Source organism: Rissa tridactyla, chromosome 7 (genome assembly GCF_028500815.1).
Source record: "Rissa tridactyla isolate bRisTri1 chromosome 7, bRisTri1.patW.cur.20221130, whole genome shotgun sequence".
NCBI classification, from domain to species: domain Eukaryota; kingdom Metazoa; phylum Chordata; class Aves; order Charadriiformes; family Laridae; genus Rissa; species Rissa tridactyla.
Window position 1 is genome coordinate 55,062,791 of NC_071472.1, and position 20,606 is coordinate 55,083,396.

Sequence of the window (20,606 nt, forward strand, 5' to 3'; positions counted from 1 at the left end):
AACAGGAAGCCGGTGTTAATGGGACCAGCATCCTCACCAACGGGGAATGACAGCTGTGCAGGGGGATCTTGTGGGTAGGATTAGCCGTGGGCTTCAGCTGCTGGTCCAGGCAGATTAGCTGGAAGTGAATGCAAGGGAGCAGCAGGAGTTGTCCTCTCACCACAGCTGTTTGCCCACCCTGGAGAGGAATGCCAGTTTCCCTGCCAGCCTGGGGGAAGGGGGATGTTTTCCAAGTGCGTGGCTTTGGTCTTGCTGTTAACTCCTAAAAGCTCTTCTCCCTGCTGCTCTGTGTTAAAAACACAGGTTGCTTGCAAACTCCTCAAGTCCTCTCTGTGCTGCTTTTAGCTTCTGACCTGCCAATGGAGCAGGGGCAGGCTTGGTAATCTCCCCTGAGATGTGTCCCACTGGGCTTTCTGACACCTTGCTTTACCCGTGGTAATCCCCTTTCTCCTGGGAGCAGCTTCCCTGCACTCCTCTCTAACTGTAGTGCATTTCTCATCATCTCACTTCCAGCCCAGTCTCATCCCCAGCCCTCCTCCTGCTCAGGGGGTCATCCCTGCAGCTGCCCACCTGTTGAGGCCATATTTCTAGAACTTGGCAGGACTTGTTTGCTGGATAGGAGCAGTCATAGCTACAGTTTGCTTTTGGCTGTGTCGTCTGCTTTGCCACGTAAGACATTGATTCCCATCTGGGGAAGGTCGCCTTGGTTCTCCTGACCCCTTCTGCCCTGACTTCTGCCAGGGAAAGGCTTTATCCCACAGGAATCCCTGGGTTTCGTGGTTGAGCTATTTGGATTCAACCCCAGTTCTTAGTGGGGAGCTTGCTATGTTTCATGGGCTGCTAGTAGCTTTTTAGGTGTGCTGATGAGATGTTGTCTGTTGGATGGTGTCACCAGAGTCCTGCTCTGCAATAAGCAGGACGTTTGGTGCTGCTCTGGCTGCTGAAGCAACAGGTTGGAAGTGAGTGCTGGACCTTTTCTGGGTGCGCATGCCATGCATGGGCCGTTCCAGTCCCCAGTGCCTTCAGCTCCCCAGCAGAAACAGGAGTCCTGCCGTTCCTTGGTCTGGCACATTCTGTATTTGAGAGAGCCTCAGCCTTTATGTCAGCTCTGGAGCTCAGATCTGTCTTTCTTGGTACCGTTTCTGCAATGACATGTCGGGCATACCTGGTCTGACCACCACGGAGCTGTGCAGAAACCACCAGCACAATTTACAAAGAAGCCTGGGAGCGTGATAGGAGCAGAGATGTGACTTTCAGGCTGTCGAGCAGAATTTTTAGCAGCGAGGAGGTGCTTAATGCCCTTATGGTTTGAGTCAGGTTCTAGCAATTTCTGCAGTAGCCCAAGAGCATGGAGCAGAAATAACAGCAATGTGAGGCAGAGATACTTGAGCCAGCATTCAGTCAGCCGGAGCCTGAACGCAGGTAGCAATTGGGTTTTGGCGGCGTGGAGTCTTACATGGGCTATCCTCCCTCTTCCTTGGGGTGTGCTTGTGGGGTGTAAAGCTTGCTTGGATTGCCTGCCCCACACCGAGCCACGAGCAACATCCTGGGGCAGTTCTCCGCAGGCTTTAGGTGTGGATACTGCTTTTACCTGTGGCCCTGGAGCTTAGGGTCATAACTCTCATGACCTCTTAGGAGGCTTTATTTTAATTTTTTTTTTCCCTCTTGGTGCTGTTCTCTGAACTCCTCCTGTGTTGTAACGACTCGCTGCACCCCTCTTCACCCCCACTTGCTGCATCCCCAGACTTGCTTGCCCCGCGGCGTTTCCTGCTCCTCGTTCTCCGTGCAGAGCGCTGCTGAGGATTTTCCCAGCAGCAGCAGTTTTGACCCTGCTGCAGTAACCTGTTTTTGCAGAGGTTGCAGAGCTTCTGTCCTGTTGGTGGCTTTACCTTCCTCTCATTAGGCTTTTTCTTTTTTAAAGAAAGGAATAAAGTGACCAGGAGTGAAGTCACCCTGGAGAGCCAGGCTTCCAGGGGGTTTGAGCTCCTGCTGTTGCTGTCGAGCAGCCATGCAAGGGCAGCGTGTCTGCTTTCGTTTCTCACCCTTTGTCTGAACAGCTGCGCTCTCCAGTTTCCAAATGATTTCCCTGGCTTCTCCTCTCTAGTCTTGCTATATTGCCCAGCAGTCAAGAGCCTGGAGAAGCCGACCCTGTTCGTCCACTCTCCAAAGTCCTTGTGGGACTTCACCCACTCCCTCAAGAGCAAAATTGCCCAGACCCTTGTGTCGTGAAGTGGGTGTTCAGCCCCTTAAGTGCGCTCCTGCAAAGCACTTCCTGATGGTGTCATGTCTCTATAGTTACTCTGTTGTCAAGGCTGTGGGAGTTGTTTTTTTTTAAAACAGATCTGTGCCTCAGCCTGATTTGTTTGGTTTTTTTTTTTTTTTTACTTTTTTAAGTCAGGGAGGCATATGTGATCGCTGTGCCTTTGTGCTCGGGCGTGTCTGTCTCTGCATCCTCTCTCCTTCCCTCCTTTCCCACCCCTCCTCCCAGCAGCTTTTGAACCTGTTGCCAGCCTGCAATCAGATTTGGCAGGGGGACAGGGATCTCGGGGGTATTGCATTTCTCTAAGCTTCATGAGCAAACCCAGCCCTGTCGGGAAGGGAAGGTCTGTTAGCTGAGGGAGAGGTGAGGAAGGCCACCCTGATGTAGACGCTGCAGATCTGTGCAGAAATGAGTCCCTGAGCCAAGGTCCCCCTTACTTTTCTGCTCGCAAAATGATTTTGTTTATTTTCCCCCCTCTCCCCATGCAGGGACGATGCGGGCCGTCCGCAGGCACCTCTTCCCCGGGGACTCCGCTGCTGGGCAGGGCATTGTCTGGGAGTGGCAGAATGATGAAGGCGGGTGGTCCCCCTATGAGATGAACGTCTGCGTGTTCCTGGAGGAAGCCCGTGCCACGAACCACCAGCGAGTCGATCTTGGACCCTTGGGCTACAACTATGAAGTTGACTTTGTTGCTCAAGTCCAGACCAACAAGACCACGAGGTTCCGCCGCAGCGTTCAGAGGCGCTTGGACGCCCCGTACCCGGTGACGGCCTCCCCGGCACCTCTTCACACGGGGGTGGCTTGTTCTTGCCAGCAGTGCTGGCTAAACAGCGGGACTGGTCCCATCACCACACGCTACCGCCACTCCATGATAAACTTTCCCAACTCTTCCACTACTCATCAGGTTTCCGGTAGGACAGCATCAGTAAGTTCTTCCAGTGTCGGCTTCGTGCCCTATAACAAACCGACTTTGTCTGGAGCAAGGTCAACACCAAGACTCAATGCACAGAGCACCTGGGCTTTGTCTCAAGCTGGGGGCCCCAGCACAGGACTGTCTGCATCTAACGGAGTCAGGTACAGACCCTAATTCACCTTTAAATACTGTGCGTGTGTCTGAGAGACCTGCTGTGCTCAGGTCTTCGTTATCTAGGAGCCTTTCTATCCCAGAGGACTTTATAAGGGTCTTCTCCCTAGAAGGAGAGAGAGATTTGTGCCTTTGTGTCCAGTACAATGGATGAAAAGGCTTCTCCTCTGCTTTCCCCTTCTTTTCTCCCACTTGAAATGTAGTCCCTGTCTACTAGTCTCCCTGAACCACTGGAGAAAGCAGGCAGGTTGAGATTCTGCAGGTTTGAGAAAATTAATTGTGATTGATAGCAGTTCGGGTTACACTCAGAAACAACTTTGAGAGGGACTGAGTGAAATAAAAAGGGGACCTGCGAACACCCTTATTTAATTCAAAATATGCAGTAAACATAGAGTGGAAAACAGCTTTGTGTTCAAAGCCCTTCTGCTTCAAGGAAGGGCCACAGGACTCGCTGTGCGTGGCTGAGACCTTGTGAATTCTCTGACAAAATCAGGAAGTCCATGTCGGACACTTTTAAGGTGAACAAGCAGAAAAAAACCCCACAACCCTAAGACAGATTTGATCAAAGATTTTTTTTTTTTTAATTCATTGCGAAGATGTTTAGAAAACAAAATCAGTAATTTACTTTCCCCTTTCTTTGATGCCTTGAACTGTATTGATCCCTCTCTATCTGAGATCGATGGGATGACCCTAGCAATTTGAGTGGTGTCTGGGCTAATCGTCAGGCTAAATGCTGATGTAGAGCAGAGATGCCACTGGATAATCACGGCAGAGGTTCATTTTGCACGTGTTGAGGTGCTCTGGTGCTTTCCTGGTACGATGTTGGAGGACTGGAAGCACAAGCAGGACTGTAAGTGATTTAAAATCCATCTAAGCCTCACCTTGTGAGGGTTTTGCCATGTCCTTTCCCTTCGTCAATCTTCAGCAACCCTCTCCTGGCTGGATGCTCAGGGTGTGCTCTGGCTCTCCGGAGGGAGCTGGTTCCTTTGAAGGAAGGACTGGCAGTTGTGGTGCTAACTGAGGTCTAGCTTTCCTTGGTTCTTTGAGCTGTCACCCCTCAAACGCTTCAGCTCGTATGGATGGGTCACCCGTGCTGGGTGCGATCCACTTTCGCCATTTTCCATTTTCTGCTCTGGCAGGGCTGAAACTGGTGTGCATCTCACAGTGCAGAATTTCAGCTCCCATCGCTGAGCAGCGGGAGCCGAAGGAGGGCTGTGTTTGCACCTTACCGGTGTGGGAGGAAGGGCTTCACTTCTCTTCAGGCCTTTTGGCTGTTGCTGGTTAAATGAAAATCAGAGTCTCGTGGTCTGACAGCTCGGCTCCTCTCCATGGTGTGGGCTCCTGGGCCAAGCCGTGGTCAATTATCCCCTGTGGGATGGAGCGGGGATGCAGCACTGGGCTCCAGCGGGGATTTTGGGGCTGGGGGACAGCAGTGTCACCCTTGCAAAGCAGGGAACTTGCCTCTGTGTTCTTGTAGGATGTGAAGCCTGGACGCCCAAACCAAGCCAGATCACCCCTAATCGGCTTTCAGGGTCTTAGCTCTTTCTGTGCGCAAGCCTTTGCTAGCAGAGGTCTTTGTGGCCTGTCTGGGATAGCACTCGTACCGAGTATCTGCCAGCATTAAACTGAGGACCAAGCAAGGGCTATCTGACTGCTCCCTCTGTTTGTAGACAGCTGGAAGCGTACAGAGCAGTTTATGCATTTCACCATAAATAATCCAGGTGCTGAACCACTGCGTGAGCACCCCGGAAACTAAAGGGGAACTTGCCAGGGCTGATTTACCTGTCCATGCTACCCCAAGTGAATACAGAGATAAGACGTCTAGAAGGATGTTGAAAACACATTCTAATCACATGAGGCACAGGGATTTGAGGTTTATTTTGAATCTCGTTTGTATTTTAAGCAAAGTGGTGAACCTTGAGATATTTTCCTTAGTGGTGTAATCAGGACTTTCCCTCTTTGGGGTTATCTGAGTGAAATGACTTCCCGCATCCCGTTCTCTCTCACGGTCCTTTTCTGGTGCTTTACACGCAGTGATTTTTTGTGGCGTCTTAAGCATCCGCAGTACTTCTCTGTTCCAGTTATCTTCGAATAGGACTAAAAATCAGATCTCAGTACTGCCTGCAGGAGCCCCCAGCAAGGCTCTTGCTGTCTCCTGAAGAAGCTGCTAAAACCGCTCTCTCCCAGGAGTCACTGGTCAGTGCGTGGGGCTGCTGGGCTGCCTGGAGCCCCCGTCCTTCACCAGAGCCTCAGCGTGACTTGCAAAGTCATTCTCAGGGTGGGAAGATTAAAAACGAAGAGCCAAATGCTGCAGCAGCTGCCCTGCGAGCCTGTCTGGAGCTAATCAGGGTCTGGGTATGTTGTACGCTATCGATGCGGGGACAGGCTGTCCTGAAGGGAGGGGAGGATGGGAGAGACGGGTGGCATGGGCTCCTCACCATGAACTGGGTCCATGGCCCAGGCGATGTTAACTAGGAGAAGAGGGACAGCCAGGAGGAGACCTGGAGGTGCCCAGCCAGGGTGCTGGGGAGGACATTGTCGTGGCAGCCTGCTTGTCTGGGTCCCAGGAGCTGCTGGGGCAGCTCTCAGAGGCTGGTTAAACCCTCCAACAGGCGAGAGCTGGCAGAGCTTGTGCTGGGTTAATGCAACAGCCCGCCGGGGCTGGCATATGCCCCCACACTCCCCGCTCAGCTGATCCAGCTCGGTCCCTTCTCAAGCACTGCTGAAGATGGCTTTTGTGGCAGGAGCATCTGGTCCCCTCCATGTTGGCCAGCACAGAGCCCTCCTGCGGCACTGGGACTGCTGTGGTACCAGTGGTGGTGTTGGCTGTGGACGAGCAATGCCGTGGCTGGTCGGGGTCTGGCTGTTGCAGCCTGTTTTGCAGCTCAGCTCTTTGTGGTGTGCAAGGGGGCAGGTGGCTGGTGTCTTGGCAATAACCCCTGGCCAAGCCAGCCTTTCTGGGGGATGTGAAGGGATCGTAGAGTTAAATAAAGATTTAGCCTGGGGACAGCAGATGTGGGGATGCCACTGGGCTACAGGACTTCTCAGGGAGGTGGTTTTGCGGGCAGGACGTCAGGAGCTGTCTTTATCTCTACAACTCCCTTTCTGTTCATCAACACCGGTGTTTTCCACTGGACTTATCTGCAGAAGCCATACCCCACCACAGGAGCATGTGTGGATTGCAGATGGAGCCTGTGCCCTGAGCCTGGAGGGAGGCAGCAGCTGGGGGCTCACCCAAGCGGACCCCAGACAAGGGCAGAACAAAGATGTGTGTTGGTGGCTCTTCGTGGATGACGGACGATGTCTGGATCTCCAGCCCTTTGGGATTAGTTTTGCCAGGGGCCTCTCCCTCCTCCCTGCCAGCCAGCCAGATGCAGGCAGGGGGGCAATCTCTGTCTTGCAGTACAGTGCCATATGTGAAAGGGACTTTTTCAGCACCGGGGAACAGCTCGAGATGGCTTTTCCCCTGTCACCCCCGTGCTGGGTTTGAGTCGGAAATGCCGCTGGGTGGGCGTAATTGCTCCTGGCTGGGGTTACAGTCTCAGGCTCGTGAAACGCATGTTCCATCAGAAAATACTCTAATTTCTGTGAATTAGGGGAAACCTGAGTAGCAAACTCTTAACAATGTGTTTCATTTAATTCCTAAGCCCAGAACATTCCTGGGTTATTTTATCCCCTAAGTTCCCTGTCTTCCCCCCCTCGGCTGGACTTGACGTCGTGCTTAGTTCCCCTTCCCTCGCTGCCCCGTCTCCTCCTGCATCACCCAATAGTGCGGCCTTTGTGGCGGTGAAGATGAAGCACTAATTACCCTGTGCTAATTATCCTGCTAAGGGTTTCTGTCTGCATCCAGCATTGCTCATTCCTCTTAGCTGTGATGTGTAATTCCTGTGCTGGTCTGTGCTCAGAGACCGAAGGGAAGGGAGCAGTGGGCTGCAGTGGATTCTTTGGTGTCTAATAAAGGTTGTGTTGTGTTCATCCTGTAGCCTTTGGCTTCAAAGCCGCCCTAGCGGATTACTTGCTTTTACAAAACTACTTATCTTCACAAAGCTTGCAGGGATGACCCAGCTCCTGCCTCTCGGAGCTGAACTGTAACTGGCAGAAGGGCTCAAAAGCTATTAGTGAGAGACTGAAAGACGGTGCAGTTGCGTACACCCGGTTTCTTTAGGAAACACAGCTAAAAATGGCACCACTGAAGCAAACAGCTCTCCTGCAGGGCTGAGAAAGAGGTGTAGCTCATCCTGGAAAGCTGCCGAACTCCCTGTGTGGTTGTGACGGTTATTTCTAATAGGCAGGCAGGAATAGCCCCCAGTACGGGCTGTTAGGAGCATGCCTGGGCTTTTGTGGCATTGGCGGTGATTAAATATATTTCCTGCTTGCTGTGGATGCTGGTGTGGGAGAGGGTGGAGTTCAGGCACTTCAAAATGCAGGTTTAATTTCCCCGTGCTCTCAAGAGGGTGAAAGTCTCTGGAAAACCCAGAGAGGAGTGCCAAGGCTTAAATAGATGCTAATATCCTTGGCTCTGCTGCTAATGTATTAAATACATGTGGGCAAGTTATTTTGCTGCTTGGTGGATTAATTTCCTCCCGTGTATTATACACAGTTAATGAATCGGGCCTCTCACAGACGGCACTGAAGCCTGCAGATGGAGTGTGCCATGGCCAGGGTCCTGTCCTTATATCGGTGCCAGTGACTGGATCTGTGAAGCGGGGGTCGGCTCCCCGGGCTCCCAACCACCTCCTGGCATCATCCTTCCCACCCCGGGTGGCACAGCGTCCATCCCTGGGGCAAGAGCTGCCCCCTTCCCCCACTGTACTGCCTAATTACAGAGAAGGGCACTCCAGGAACACAGCGAGGAGTGCCCTGCTTGTAATATGAGCAAGTGAAGCTGCACGAAGCGATCTTCTGGGGGCTATATTAATTAGCGCCCCAGCCAGGCAAATCCCCACTGGAGCTCCGCTGGCCCCTCTGAGCTTATGCGGCTTTGGGTGCTGGTCTGGGTTGTGTCTACAAATAAGACAGGCAGCTGGGGGCAGGGGAGGATTTTGTTTAAAAGCCTGGGGAACAGAGGTCTTGAGGGCTGGGGAAGGATGTTTACAGTATCGTGGTGTTCCTAAGAAGCGTCTGGTGCTACAGCCCAAAATCTCCCATGGGGAACAACCCGCAGTCGGTGCTTTGAAGGATCAGGAGGTGTAACTGAGGGACCAGAACCTGGGCAGAGCCTTTCCTTTCCTCTCCCTTCCTTCACGTCTTTCAACATTGTCCGTAGGCACATCCATGGGTTCCAAGGGTGGTGAGGGGGGGTTCTGCTTGGTGCTGGGTCCATTGGGCCCATTGTGACTTATCCTGCAGCCCTCACTTAGCAACCGTGGTTCTGCTGCTGGGTGTTCTTCCCGCGTGGGAGCAGGGGAATCTCCTCTGCTTGGTGCCAGGAGCAAAACCACCCATCCACGTGGCTGTGAGCAGCCCACCAAAAGGTCCTCCTTTAGACAGATTCGGTCTGGGTTTTGGTATCTTCTTGATAAGAAAGGTAGGGGAGAAACTGCTGTGTGGTCATTAGGGTCATCATATGCTCGGTTAGCCCCGGGAGGGGATTAGACTCTTGGGTGTTGTGACAGCAGTTGGTGTTAACGTGAGGCAGGGCTGCACGCAGCCCTGATGTGGGAGGAGAAGTGTCGGCTGTTGTCCAGAGGGCCACAAAGATGCTGTGAAACAGGAATTTGTGGCCCACTGGCTGGTGTGCAGGGAGGGAGGAAGGAAGAGAGGGCTGTATTGGGTGAAGAGACAGACTTCCCCACTTCTACTCCCTTAGGATATTGTGTATGTGCGGCTTAGGTGATGTTCAGCTCAAACCTGGCCACCCAGAGTTTGAAATGGCAGCAGCCACGGGCACCACGCTTCCTCTCTGGTCTTGTGCTTAGCTGTCTCACTGGTCTTGCAGTATCTTGAAATTCCGGAGAAGCGAGTGCTTTTGTCATGCTGAAATATCAGTTTGCCTCGTCTGCCCCCTGTAGCAGATTTCCTGGGAACCGGTGATGGGAAATCTTATCAGGATCTTCTTGCTGAATCTTTGAGGACAGCGTCTTCTTTTGCATCCCTTTCTTCACAACCTGGTGACCCCCATTGCACTCAGTCACCTCCAGCATACAGAGCAGGAGCTGTGGGAATGGCAGGACAACAATTGGACCAAGGAGGAGGAATCGATACCAGGAAACGTTCAGAGAATTCAGGCATTGACTTTCATGTGTTGCACGCACAGCCTGAACGTTTCTCTAGGAGTCAAAGGCACTGGCTGGTTAGAAATCTCATCTGTGGGCAGCAGAGGCAGCAGGATTAGGTTTCTGGGTGGATCCCTCTCATCTCTCTGCACTGCAGAGATTGCTCTTGCACTGATGCTCTCCAGATCTCCCTTACCCGAGACCCCCACCAGCCTGCTTGCATCAGCTTTTCTCCTAACTGAGCCTGCCTTGAGTAAATCAGCAGGACCTCACCCCAGCCTGACTCCGGCGCTCTCCCAAGAAGCCAGCGCTGGCGTCACGATACCGGAGCTTGAGCTGACGGACTAAATATGTCTATTCGTGCTGCTTGCAAGCCTGCTCTCTAAGTCGAGGCACAGCCCGTGTTGTACTACAGTAGCAATATCACAGAACCACGGAGTGGTGGGGGTTGGAAGGGACCTCTGGAGATCACCCAGCCCAACCCCCTGCCAGAGCAGGGTCACCCAGAGCAGGTGGCACAGGAACGCGTCCAGGCGGGGTTGGGATGTCTCCAGAGACGGAGACTCCCCCACCTCTCTGGGCAGCCTGTGCCAGGGCTCTGCCACCCTCAGGGTAAAGAAGTTCCTCCTCATGTTGAGATGGAACTTCCCATGGTCAAGTTTGTGCCCGTTACCCCTTGTCCTGTCCCCGGGCACCACTGAGAAGAGCCTGGCCCCATCCTCCTGACACCCCCCCTTTCAGTGTTTATAAGCATTGATAAGATCCCCCCTCAGCCGTCTTTTTTCCAGACTAAAAAGACCCAAGTCCCTCAGCCTTTCTTCATGAGAGATGTTCCAGTCCCCTCAGCATCTTGGTAGCCCTTTGCTGCACCCTCTCCAGCAGTTCCCTGGCCTTCTTCAACCGGGGAGCCCAGAGCTGGATGCGGGACTCCTTCCTTGTTATCTCTTTCCCTTCCTTCTCCAAAAAAAAAACCACTTCAGACCTGGGGTAGGCTCTGAGTAAGCGTTTCTGCACCTTTTTTGGCGTGGCAACACTTCCTCCTACGCACTGCGGCTGCAAATCTACCCAGGCAGCGTGGTGGCAGCGGTACCTCAAAGCCGGGTGGATTTCCCTTGATTTCATCAGCGCTTAGGTCTGGGCTTTCTGCAGCTGTAAAAGAAATCACAGTGCGTGGCAGCCCCACCGGTACGTTCACACGGTGTCGAGCGGATGGGTCAGCACATCCTACAACATTGTTAGCTGAGATGCCACTAACTGAATGTTAGCCCCTGTGAAATAAGAAGTGTTTGGTTTCTCCATCATCACATCAGTTGGCTTAAAGCCTCCAGCAGTCAAAGCTGACACACTTTGCCTTTACACCAGGAGCGCAGCTGATCAGGGACTGTTTCCTGGCTGATGGGTAGTAATTTCTCTGCAGTGCACTCCCAGCTTCCAAAACTTGATTGCTTGCAAATGCATCGATTGATTGCTTATCCATTTCCCTCTGCAAATCTCAAGGGCTCTTCTCACTTCATACGAGCTCTGGCTCCTGGGTGACTTGGACTTGATCCTTGCAATGCAGGAAAGAAGAGCGAAGAATTTCTCTGCTGGTCTTTTCGAAGCGTGGTTACCAGTGCTCTCCTTCCCAGAGCAGCTCTGGGTGTGCTTTCTTCAACCTCAGGTGTAATGACCCTGTCCTCCATCCCTTTGGAAGGATCACCCGCTGCCCATCTGCTCTCCTAGCAGAGCAGAAGGTTCAGCTTTGTGCTCCGTTGTATTTCTACCTTCCACGGGGAAGTGAAAGCACCCAAGGTGGCTGTTGCGCTTCGTGGTGTGACGAAGCACAAGCTCTCCAGTATCAGTCATGTGCCGGGCCACAGGCTGGGGTGGAGGGGTGCCCAGGCACCGTGTTGTCTGCTTGGCTGCTCAGTAGGAGGGAAGGAGGCGGGGTCCAACACCTCTCTGATTTTTGGGAGCAGATCTCTCAAGTTCCTTTTCATTATCTGGTCCTCAAATACCCTCCTGTCTGCAGCTGGGGAGGGAGCAGCCCTGCTACTAGCTGTCATCTGAAGAGGATCACAGGAGCAGAAATGAAGCAAGGGGATGAGACAGAGAAGGAGGAGGGAAATACCTGAGAAAGAGCTGTGATGAAGAGGCTGAATCAGGAACGAAAAAAAAAGAAGTCGTAAAGAGGAGTGACGTGATGGCATCTGATTCAAAGCCCTTTGAAATTGAGGGAAGGATTTCCACTGTATCGCGTTTGAATTGGGCTGTAGCGAGAACAATCTGTTGCATCACTTGAAGACGGTTGCAAAATTCAGGGCAGCAGAGGGGAAAACACAGTCTTTGAAAGAGACAAAAAGGAAAGCTCTGTGGTCTGGAGAGCTTTTTAAGTGTCTGGAAGAGCTGGTCTCGCTTGGCCAGGCTGTCAGCGCCAGCGCCAAGCCCTGGGTCCTGCCTGGGGCTTTCTTCAGGGAGCTCAGCTATTTCTAACTGCGCAGGTAGGAGAGGAGGGAGGTGGGGATGCCTCCCTGTCCTGAGGGTGGAAGACAGCCATGTGTCACTCACAGATCTTCTCAGCTCTGGTCATTGTCATGGAAATGCAGACAAAGATTTTAGCAAAGCTGAAGAGAGGGACCGATGTCTGTGATTCTGTTGTGGGCACAGTGGCAGCTTTTGTGTCCCAGCTGGAGAGAATTACGTTTCTTCCTTAGATAGTGGACGGCATTTGGGCACTTGTCCACCTTTGTCTGCTCTGTGAATTCCTAAGAAGCTGGCCAGGTTTGGTATTATTTTGTGTGTTTTGGGGTGTCCTTCGAGATGGTTGCCCGAATGCACCCTGTATTCTGATCGAGTTAAAGATGTCCCTGCTCACTGCAGGGGGGTTGGACTAGGTGACTTTTAAAGGTCCCTTCCAACCCAACACATTCTATGATTCTAACTGCAGCTGCATTAACTGCACTGTATTAGTGCGTGAGCCTGCCTCTGTCACAGGCACACGTGCCACCTGACGCACAGCCCGTGGGTGACTTCTCTGTGCCAGCATGTTGGATTTCAAATGTTCCTGCGTTGCTTGCGTGGCTCCAGCTTGTTCTCCTCTAGTGACCCCCTCCTCAGCTTTCATGCTGCTGCTCACCCTTTCCTTCCTAACTCCTGCCATCAGCTGAATGCATGACCCTGGCTGGCCCTGTGTCCCAAACTAGCTTGAGGTGCAGCTGCCGGTGCTGGGAAACACTGCCAAAACAGCAGGTTAGGAACCTGAACAGGACGTTTGGTGTCCAAATTCTCTTGATTTCCAAAGGAAGGTGGGTACCAAACTCTTTTAAGTCACTTTCAACCTTTTCTCCCTTGTTCCCACATCCCGCAGTAACCCCATGGATGCACAGGGAGAGTCAAGACTTGATCCTCTTCAACCCAGGGCTGCAGCTGCATGTGCTCAAGTGCTTTTCTTGGCCTTTCTCTGCCTCAGTTTCCCTCTCTGGAAAGCAGTGGGGGGTGATAACACTTGCTTCCTTTGATCTGTACAGCTGCAGCTTCTTATACATCATGAGGGTTCGATGCTTTGGTGAGCAGCGTTTCTCCGGTTGGAGACCAAGTCGCCTGGAAGGTTTAAGATGAACTTTGTCTGCCGCATCCCAGCGGTTCCTGGCTGCGTTCTCATGCCATGGACCTGCTGGGGCAGCAATCTGTCGTAGCGCAGGTCGGCTGCTCACGGGAAGCTCTGTGGTGGAGCAGCAAGAGCAGGGATGCCCCATGGGATCAGAGCAGGGGGTTGGCAACGCAACGGGGCCCACCATCAGACCCCAGCAAGAGAACGGGATGAGTTGGACCCAGCATCCAGCCAGGGGAGACAGCAGCTACCTACAACGTAGGGCTGAGGTCCACCTTGGAGATAAGTAAACCTCCTAGAAAGCTCTGGTAAGGACTTGGCTCCTTAAGTGTATCTGCTGGATCAGTGGGTTCCTGGGTGAGGGTCCCAGATGGGGCTCATCTGAGCAGTTAATCCCAGTTAATGTATTGAGGCCCCTGGTGCTCAGGAGGGAACAGTGCACTGCTGAGTTGTCTCTCTTCTGTTTGTGATTGACCCGTGCCATTGAATTTGTCCCTTTTTCTTTTCTCTCTCCAGTGCCCCAAACCTGCCGGTGAAGATGCCCAAACCCAGCAAGGTGAACCAGGCCCTGGCAGGTAAGGATCGCGCTCTGCTCTACCCGCTCTATCCCTAGCGTTACGTGACAAGAGATTTACCTTTCTGTGGCACTTTGCTGTGTTAATTTTTAGGAAGTATGAAATGTCCCTGGTATTTTGGGCTTTTAGGTCCAAAGACTTTTCAGTAAGGCCAAGAGGACTAATTTGGGGGAGAATGGGGTGGTCAAACCTTAGTAACTCTTTTTCTCATCAGTGCAGGTCCTGAGGCTCTCAAAATGAGCAGGTTTATTTGAGGGTTGGGTATTTGTTTTCTCCTGTAGGTGTGGATGAGCAGGTAGCTGGGGAGAAGCACACAGCTGAAGCTCAGTGCTAGCTGTTACTTGCTCCCTTTTTTTAAAGTCAAGGAGGAAGAGCGGTGTGTGGTTTTTAATGTGATTTTTTTTTTTTTAAATATGGTTTTATTACAAAAGCTCAGGTGGTCTTTAGATTAAAAAAACGATTGTGACGTCTCATCTTGGGGAAAGGAAGGGACAGAAGTTGAATCACATGTTGTCTCCTGCGGCAGCAGAATGCAGGTTTGCTTGTTATCATCCAAACCTGCGAATACGATGCTAAATATACCTGAGGAGTGTGTCTGGGAGGGATGAAAGTGCCACTTTTCAGTGCTCCTTTTCAGAGTAGTTTTGCCAGTTAAACATGAAATGGCGTTGCCTTGAAAACGACAACTCGCGCTTGCAGCTTTCAGGGGAAGCGTTTCCATGCCAAAATCCGTCGGCGCATTTGCTCTGTTTTGACTCAGCCAGCGCCAAACCGCGGGACCTTGGTGTGGCGGTGCCTGGGGACATGGGTGCTCTGCCGAGAGCAGGTGTCTTCTCCATACCGACACCCACTGTGCACTCGAAATCATATTGCAACGTCGTAACCCGGGGTAGATGAGTGGAGAAGATCTGATGTATGGTGTTTTCTGAGGTTTTCTGTACCCATTTCAGACACCACAGAGTATCTATTAACCCTCTCCTTGCTCTAGCTCTTGTCCATGCATGGTCTGTGGAGGTTATTAGTTCCTTGGACACCAAACTTTGCTCCTGAGCAAGTGGAGACAGTTATGTTCTCTCTCTTAGAGAAAGGGTTACCACCTTATTCCAGGAAAGATGATGGTGCTTGGTCTCTTCCCGAGCATCAGGCTTTACCCTGCCTAAAAATGATCCCCAGGATTGAGGTTTCCAGTTGTCTGATGTTAGGACCATCATGAAAACTGTGCCTTGCATGTCTCTCTAGCCAAGCGGGCACTGTGTAACGACTAACGCTGAGCGTGCTCTGACAGCCTGTAGCCCGTCTGCCTCCCCGTTAGCAAATCAGTCTTTGTGGAAATGAGGTGTAAAGTCAAGCTCAGACCTCCTCTACGTGGACGACCTGAGCAGAAGAGCTCCCTTTGCTTATAAAAGCTCTGAATTTCATGCCCTGGCTGTTAGCACTGACTGTGTAATTAGGTACTTAGTCACATAAAGGTAAATACAGCAAAGAACTGAAGAGCCTGGTGAATTTAGGCTGTGTTAATGTTGTTAACTGTGATCTCCTTCTACATGTGCAAGTCATCCACTGTTAATTTGGAAGAGGTGAATACACGTGGTCTGTTTATGCCTTGTAGTGCCACGTTTAGGTATGAAAGGCCGCGGGAGAGCTCAGTAGAATAAGCCATTTACCACCATTTAATAAAATAAAATGAAAAGGTTACGCGTTGTAGTTGATACCTCTGTTGTTGGAGGCTGGGGGTGCAAAATGGGGAATAGTTAATTCATTTTAATAATCTTCAGCTCTTCAGAAGGCAGGCTGAGCTGCAGGGGAGGGCAGAGCTGCATGGGCTGGCCTGAGCGTGGTCAGGGCAGGAGCAACTCCCCGGGACCAGCATCTCCTTCAGATCCAGGTCTTCGTAGGACACAGCTTTGATCAGCCCTGTGCTGCCTTGTGCCAAGTGTAACAGACCTCAGAGGTGCAAGGGAGGAGGAAAAATGTGGATTTGAGTCTGTCTTTAAAATCACATAGAAGCAGAGGAAAGATCTGGACAAGTTAATTAGCAAGCGAAAGGAAAATAAATCTCAGGGAACGTTTCTGGTAAAAAGCAAGCAGCGGAGTTCTGGCAAAAAGGCCAAATTTTATCGAAACGTTAATTGGCTGGGTCTTCAGGGACACCTTCTTCCCCTCTATGCTTCGCTTTCTGTTTCTAGAACCTCTTCTGGGAAGTGGTATTTTGTTCATATTTAAAATCCTGCAGATGGTGTTTGGAGTTACTTATTATTCAGGTTATTCTCTAACGCACGGGCTGAGCCCCGTTTGTTCCTCCGGTCCCTGCTGCTCGACTGCTTCCTTCAGCATCACTGGTGGAAAGGCAGGAGACCCGATGGCTCTGTGGTGAGGTGTGGGGAGAGGGCACTTTCAGATGGGAACTGAAGGTGGCTTTATTCTGGGAAGCGTGTCCAGAAGTCTCGCAACCCTTGGCCTCCATCCCGAGGTGTCTCTCAGCAGGTTTGACTCTGGTTTGAAGCAGGAGGGATAAAACCCCTGAATCTTGCGGGTGATCTCAAGAAATGCTGCAGGTGCATCTCTCGGATGCAGAGGGAACTTCGGGTGGATAAACAGGGGACGGGGGGTTCTGCGGGTCTGAATGAGAAGCTGGGTTTCGTTTGTGTGATGAGCACCTGGGGATTAGAGTGAGGGGATTGGTAACACTCTCAACCCCACATCTTCTAAAAGCACCACTCGGGATCCCAGGAATCAAGAAGCTGACTTTAAAACCATGTTTTGTACAAAAAAAAATGCGTTTATTTTTCCTTGCTTTCTTTTAATACTATTTTAATACTTCAAGGTGCATGTGGAAACTTGTCTTTTAAGCTTTTTCTTTCCCTGTGAGTATTCGGTTAGTACGGTGAAATGCCAGAGCAGGAGTCTAAGCATAAACTGTTGAACCACAGTATTTAAGGATCAGCTGGACTAACATCTCTTGGGAATAGTGGAGTTTAGCTGGTGTGCCTTGGGGCTAGCGGGTGGACTAGGCCGTCGTATGAAGGCCCTTGTAATACCATTTTTAAGATGAAGGCTGGAAACGAGCTTTTTGTTAAATGAAACCAAGTGTTTCTCATTCGCACGATTCCTAGAGCTGGGGCGTTTGGGAAAATACTAGCCATAATAATTTTGCTGGTGGATATAATCATACAAACGAGCAATGGTTTTCTGAGATCTCAGGGTATTTGAAGGTAAGCTCTGCCCTTTCCCCTCTACCTGCTTAAATCCAGGACTGGAACCGAAGATGTACCAGTCTGAGGTCTGTGCAAACACAGAGCCGGTGGCCAGAGGGGCACGTTAGGCTGGGTATGTGAGCAAGAGTGTGGTCAAGGCGTTACATTATTATCTAAGGGTGTTTTTCCCGTGCTCAGCTTCTGCACAGGATATTGCAAAAGTCCCTTATTTACACGGCAGGCTGAGAAAAGCTGGTGGATGTTGTCATAGCTCCAGTGAAAATAATTTTACCCCAAAGAGTCAGTAACGTTGTACTTCTGGCCAAAGAGATGCTTCGAGCAAGAGAAAAGAGGCCGTTCTCTGAGCGTGGTTGTTGATCACATAGGATCGGATCAGATGCCAAAGGATGCTCTGCAAGGCTGTCTCTTCCCTCCTGCAGTCCTTGCAGGGAAGAAACCCAGTGGCCAATGGAAAGTGTGAACATATTAAATAATATTTTCCAAGCTCCTGGGATAGCTAGTGAGCAGCAGGAACTCTTGCAGGAATGCATGGGTGTCCAAAGCAGCCTTGGTCTGGGCAAGCTTATCTTGTTGCAGCTTGGCCCTTGCGTATTCAGGTGAGAATTTGTCCAGGGCCACACTTATTCCTGACATAACTCCAGGGATGCCTACAACAGATTCTGAATTTAAGTTGTTGTGTCCGTAGGTCAGAATTGGAAAATCGATCTGCAGATATGTCGTGTGTCTCTATTTTTTTTTTTTTTGGCACTTTGAATGAACACACACACTCCCACGTAAGGCTTGGATCAGAGGAGATCCCTCACTGGGGACTCTTGTCACCAGACTTGTGGGAGGATTGTTAGATGCTGAGATTTCCAGTATTGTATTAGACCAGTAAAGGAAGCATTGCTGCTGGGTTTTGAGATGAGCCAGAAGAGCAATGTAACACCAGAACATCCCCTTTTTGAATGCTCTCTTGATTTGAATCTGCAGAAGATGATGCACTGTGTGTTTCTCTGAAGGCAGCAGAAGGTAAAAGAGGAAAATTGTCTTCTCTTGGCCAATTTAAGATTGTCCATGGGAGACCATTTGGTTGGGGTAATTCTCCTGGTGTCCCGTGTTTCCCTGTGCTGTATATCTGTGTGGAGTTGTAGATGCATTTGCAGCTCATAAAATGAAAGAAAGTTCCTGGAATAAATGTTTATTTTCTTTGTGATGATTCATGATGCTGGCAGGCGTTTTTGAACGTGTTATTCCAGGTGTGAGAGGGGCTGTGTTAGAGGATAACTGAACTCAGCTGAGGTTCTGTGGCTCGTGCTCTTCACTTAAGTCTGATTTTTGAAGGCAGCATTTTGTCCTCCGCCATTAAGAGTCTGAAGTCGGTTGTTCAGCCTCTGCTTCTGTCGTGTTCTTTTATTATTTTTTTTAAATGAGCTCTGCATGTTCATGTTAACAAGACAGTATTGATCTCTTAAGAAGAAAGCATTAATTTCGCATTTGCCTATCAGTCAGCTGTGCGTAGGCGGTGATAATCCCTGTTAGTCTTTGGACTTGCTTCTCAAATGTCAGACTTTGCAATGAGTGCTATTGCCCTGCTTAAAGCAGGTTTTTTGGAGACAACTTTACCGATCCTGGGGAACTGCATTTTGCCACCTCGGTGGGGTCAGGCCATGGGGAGGTCCAGCATCTTGCCTGTTTCTCAGAACACTGTTCCTCTGGGCTCTCTAATAGCAGGATTTGGTACGGCTTTTCTGGGAATACCTCCTGCTGTCCTTTAACCCGCTGAAAGGGGAACGTACGTGCCTGGTGCCCATGCAGGCGGCAGCTTTGGTGCTGTTGCTGGGCTTCAGGCGTTCAGTTGTACTCACTCATTCAAAAAAATAGTAGCTTTTGCTACGGGAACATTTACGCTCTTCCTTAACGCTCCGTGGGAGTAGTGAAGGACTGCTGGCTTAGACCAGGGTTGAGAGCACGCAATAGTCTTGCGGTCTTTAGTTCAAGACTTAAAGGAAGTTATTCTGATTGTGAAATATCTGGATGTGATGTTCAGTTGGAGACCCACTGTTTGGTAGCGGGGTCAGGGGCTCTCCTTGGCTGTACCTGCCGGGAACAGCCTGGTGCTGTCAGCAGGGTGAGGGCTACTAACTCAACACTTGCATGCTTTGAAGATCTTCCTCTGGCCCTGCAGCTCCTGGGAACTGGGGGGGGCTGCACCTCGGATCTAGATCAACAACGGTGGTACCTAACAAGGGTGATCCACGGCTGCCTGGTTTGGTGTCACCTCTTTCCATTTGGAAGCATGTGGTTTCACCATGCGTTGGGCAGCATGGTCTTCTGGCCAGAGCAGCTCTGCCAAAGGTTCTTGGGTAACCCTGGGGAAATGACTTCATCCATCTGTGCCCCTCTCCCCGTCTTGTGAAACCCTTTCTGTCTGTCTTTGGTCCTTAGATGGGAAAGTTTTAGTAAAAGCATCCAACTTCATGTATCAAGAAAGGACCTGGCACAAAATGTGGTCGTTACTGCGTAGGGGTAGTTCTGCTTGTGGAGCACCAACACAGGCTTTGCGCAGGGGATTTCTCGTCACAAGCAGGTTCTTGACTGGTTGCATATTTGAGGCAGAAAATAGTCTTACCACTTGCCCGCAAAACCAGCTGATGCTTCTCATCATAACTCGATTTTCAGTCATCTGTGGGCAAGGTGCCTCTTTTTTGTCCTGGCGAATGTGCTCTCCTGTCTTCCTTTCCCAACCCAGAGGAGTAGAGGCTTGAAAAAAGAAAAAAAAAACAAACACCAAAACCTTAGAAATCTCAGCTTTGGCTGTGAACTACGGTCCAGGATGCTGGCAAGATTTTCCATAGCATTAGGATGCGGTTTTGCATGGTCTACTCTGAGGCAGCTTTTGGGGAAACACTGCCTTTTAGGTTGTTTGCTGTTGGTTTGTAACCAGAAGCATATATATTTTATTTTATTTTTTTAAGTTCTGGCAGTGGCTGTTGCAGGTGGGAAGTTGCTTCTTGGGAAAGCAAAGGCAGGTGTTTTCTTGAATGGAAGTTTAACAGCGACGTGCTACCTTAGAAATGTTATGACTTGTAACCGGCCCGTATTTCACAGGCAAACATCACATTAGATCAGCAGATCGGTCCTGTCGCTCTCTGGGTGCCAATTTTACCTTCAGGGAATGGCTGTCCTTTTTAATGATTCATTAGCTTTAACAAACTCCATCCCATGAATACAGCTGGCTGGGCTGGGCCGGGGGAGGGCGAGAATTGTACTGCAGCTGGGGGTGCTAGGAAAAAACAGAGTGCCAAGGAGGAGATGAGCCACCGTGGGGCCGCCACCGTGGGGCTTGCCTGGCAGGGGACTCAGTGGGGCAGCTCCAGCCCATGGTCTGCCCCATGGCCCCGTGCCGTGGTGGTTGAAGGTGGTTAAGCTGCCCTCTGGGCATCAGTTTGGTGCGATGCCTTTGAAACACATAGATTTAGGCGGGGAGTAGCCAAGCAGGACCTTTAGGGGTGATGCCCCTTGTCCTTCATGTCCCCAGGTCAGGGCTGCGGTGAGCACCACAGCAGAGTCAATGCCTGAGGAGCCCTATAGCCAAGGGAAGGAGGAAGGTCCCGCTCACACGCCGTCCCAGAGGGTCACAGGGAAGACTTATGCCCATGTTTCCCCGCTTTAATTTGTTTCCCTTG

At 50.9% G+C, this 20,606-nt stretch overlaps 1 protein-coding gene across 6 annotated transcripts in view; it reads left to right on the plus strand.

Annotated features, from left to right (window-relative positions):
* Nucleotides 1–20,606, plus strand: part of DTX2 (deltex E3 ubiquitin ligase 2) — a 39,843-nt gene that overhangs the window by 7,479 nt on the left and 11,758 nt on the right. For all 6 annotated transcript variants that reach the window (XM_054209143.1, XM_054209140.1, XM_054209141.1 and 3 more), the window contains exons 3-4: nt 2,749–3,334; nt 13,665–13,723. In XM_054209143.1, coding sequence (XP_054065118.1) covers nt 2,749–3,334; nt 13,665–13,723 — 645 coding nt within the window. The remainder of the gene's footprint in view (nt 1–2,748; nt 3,335–13,664; nt 13,724–20,606) is intronic.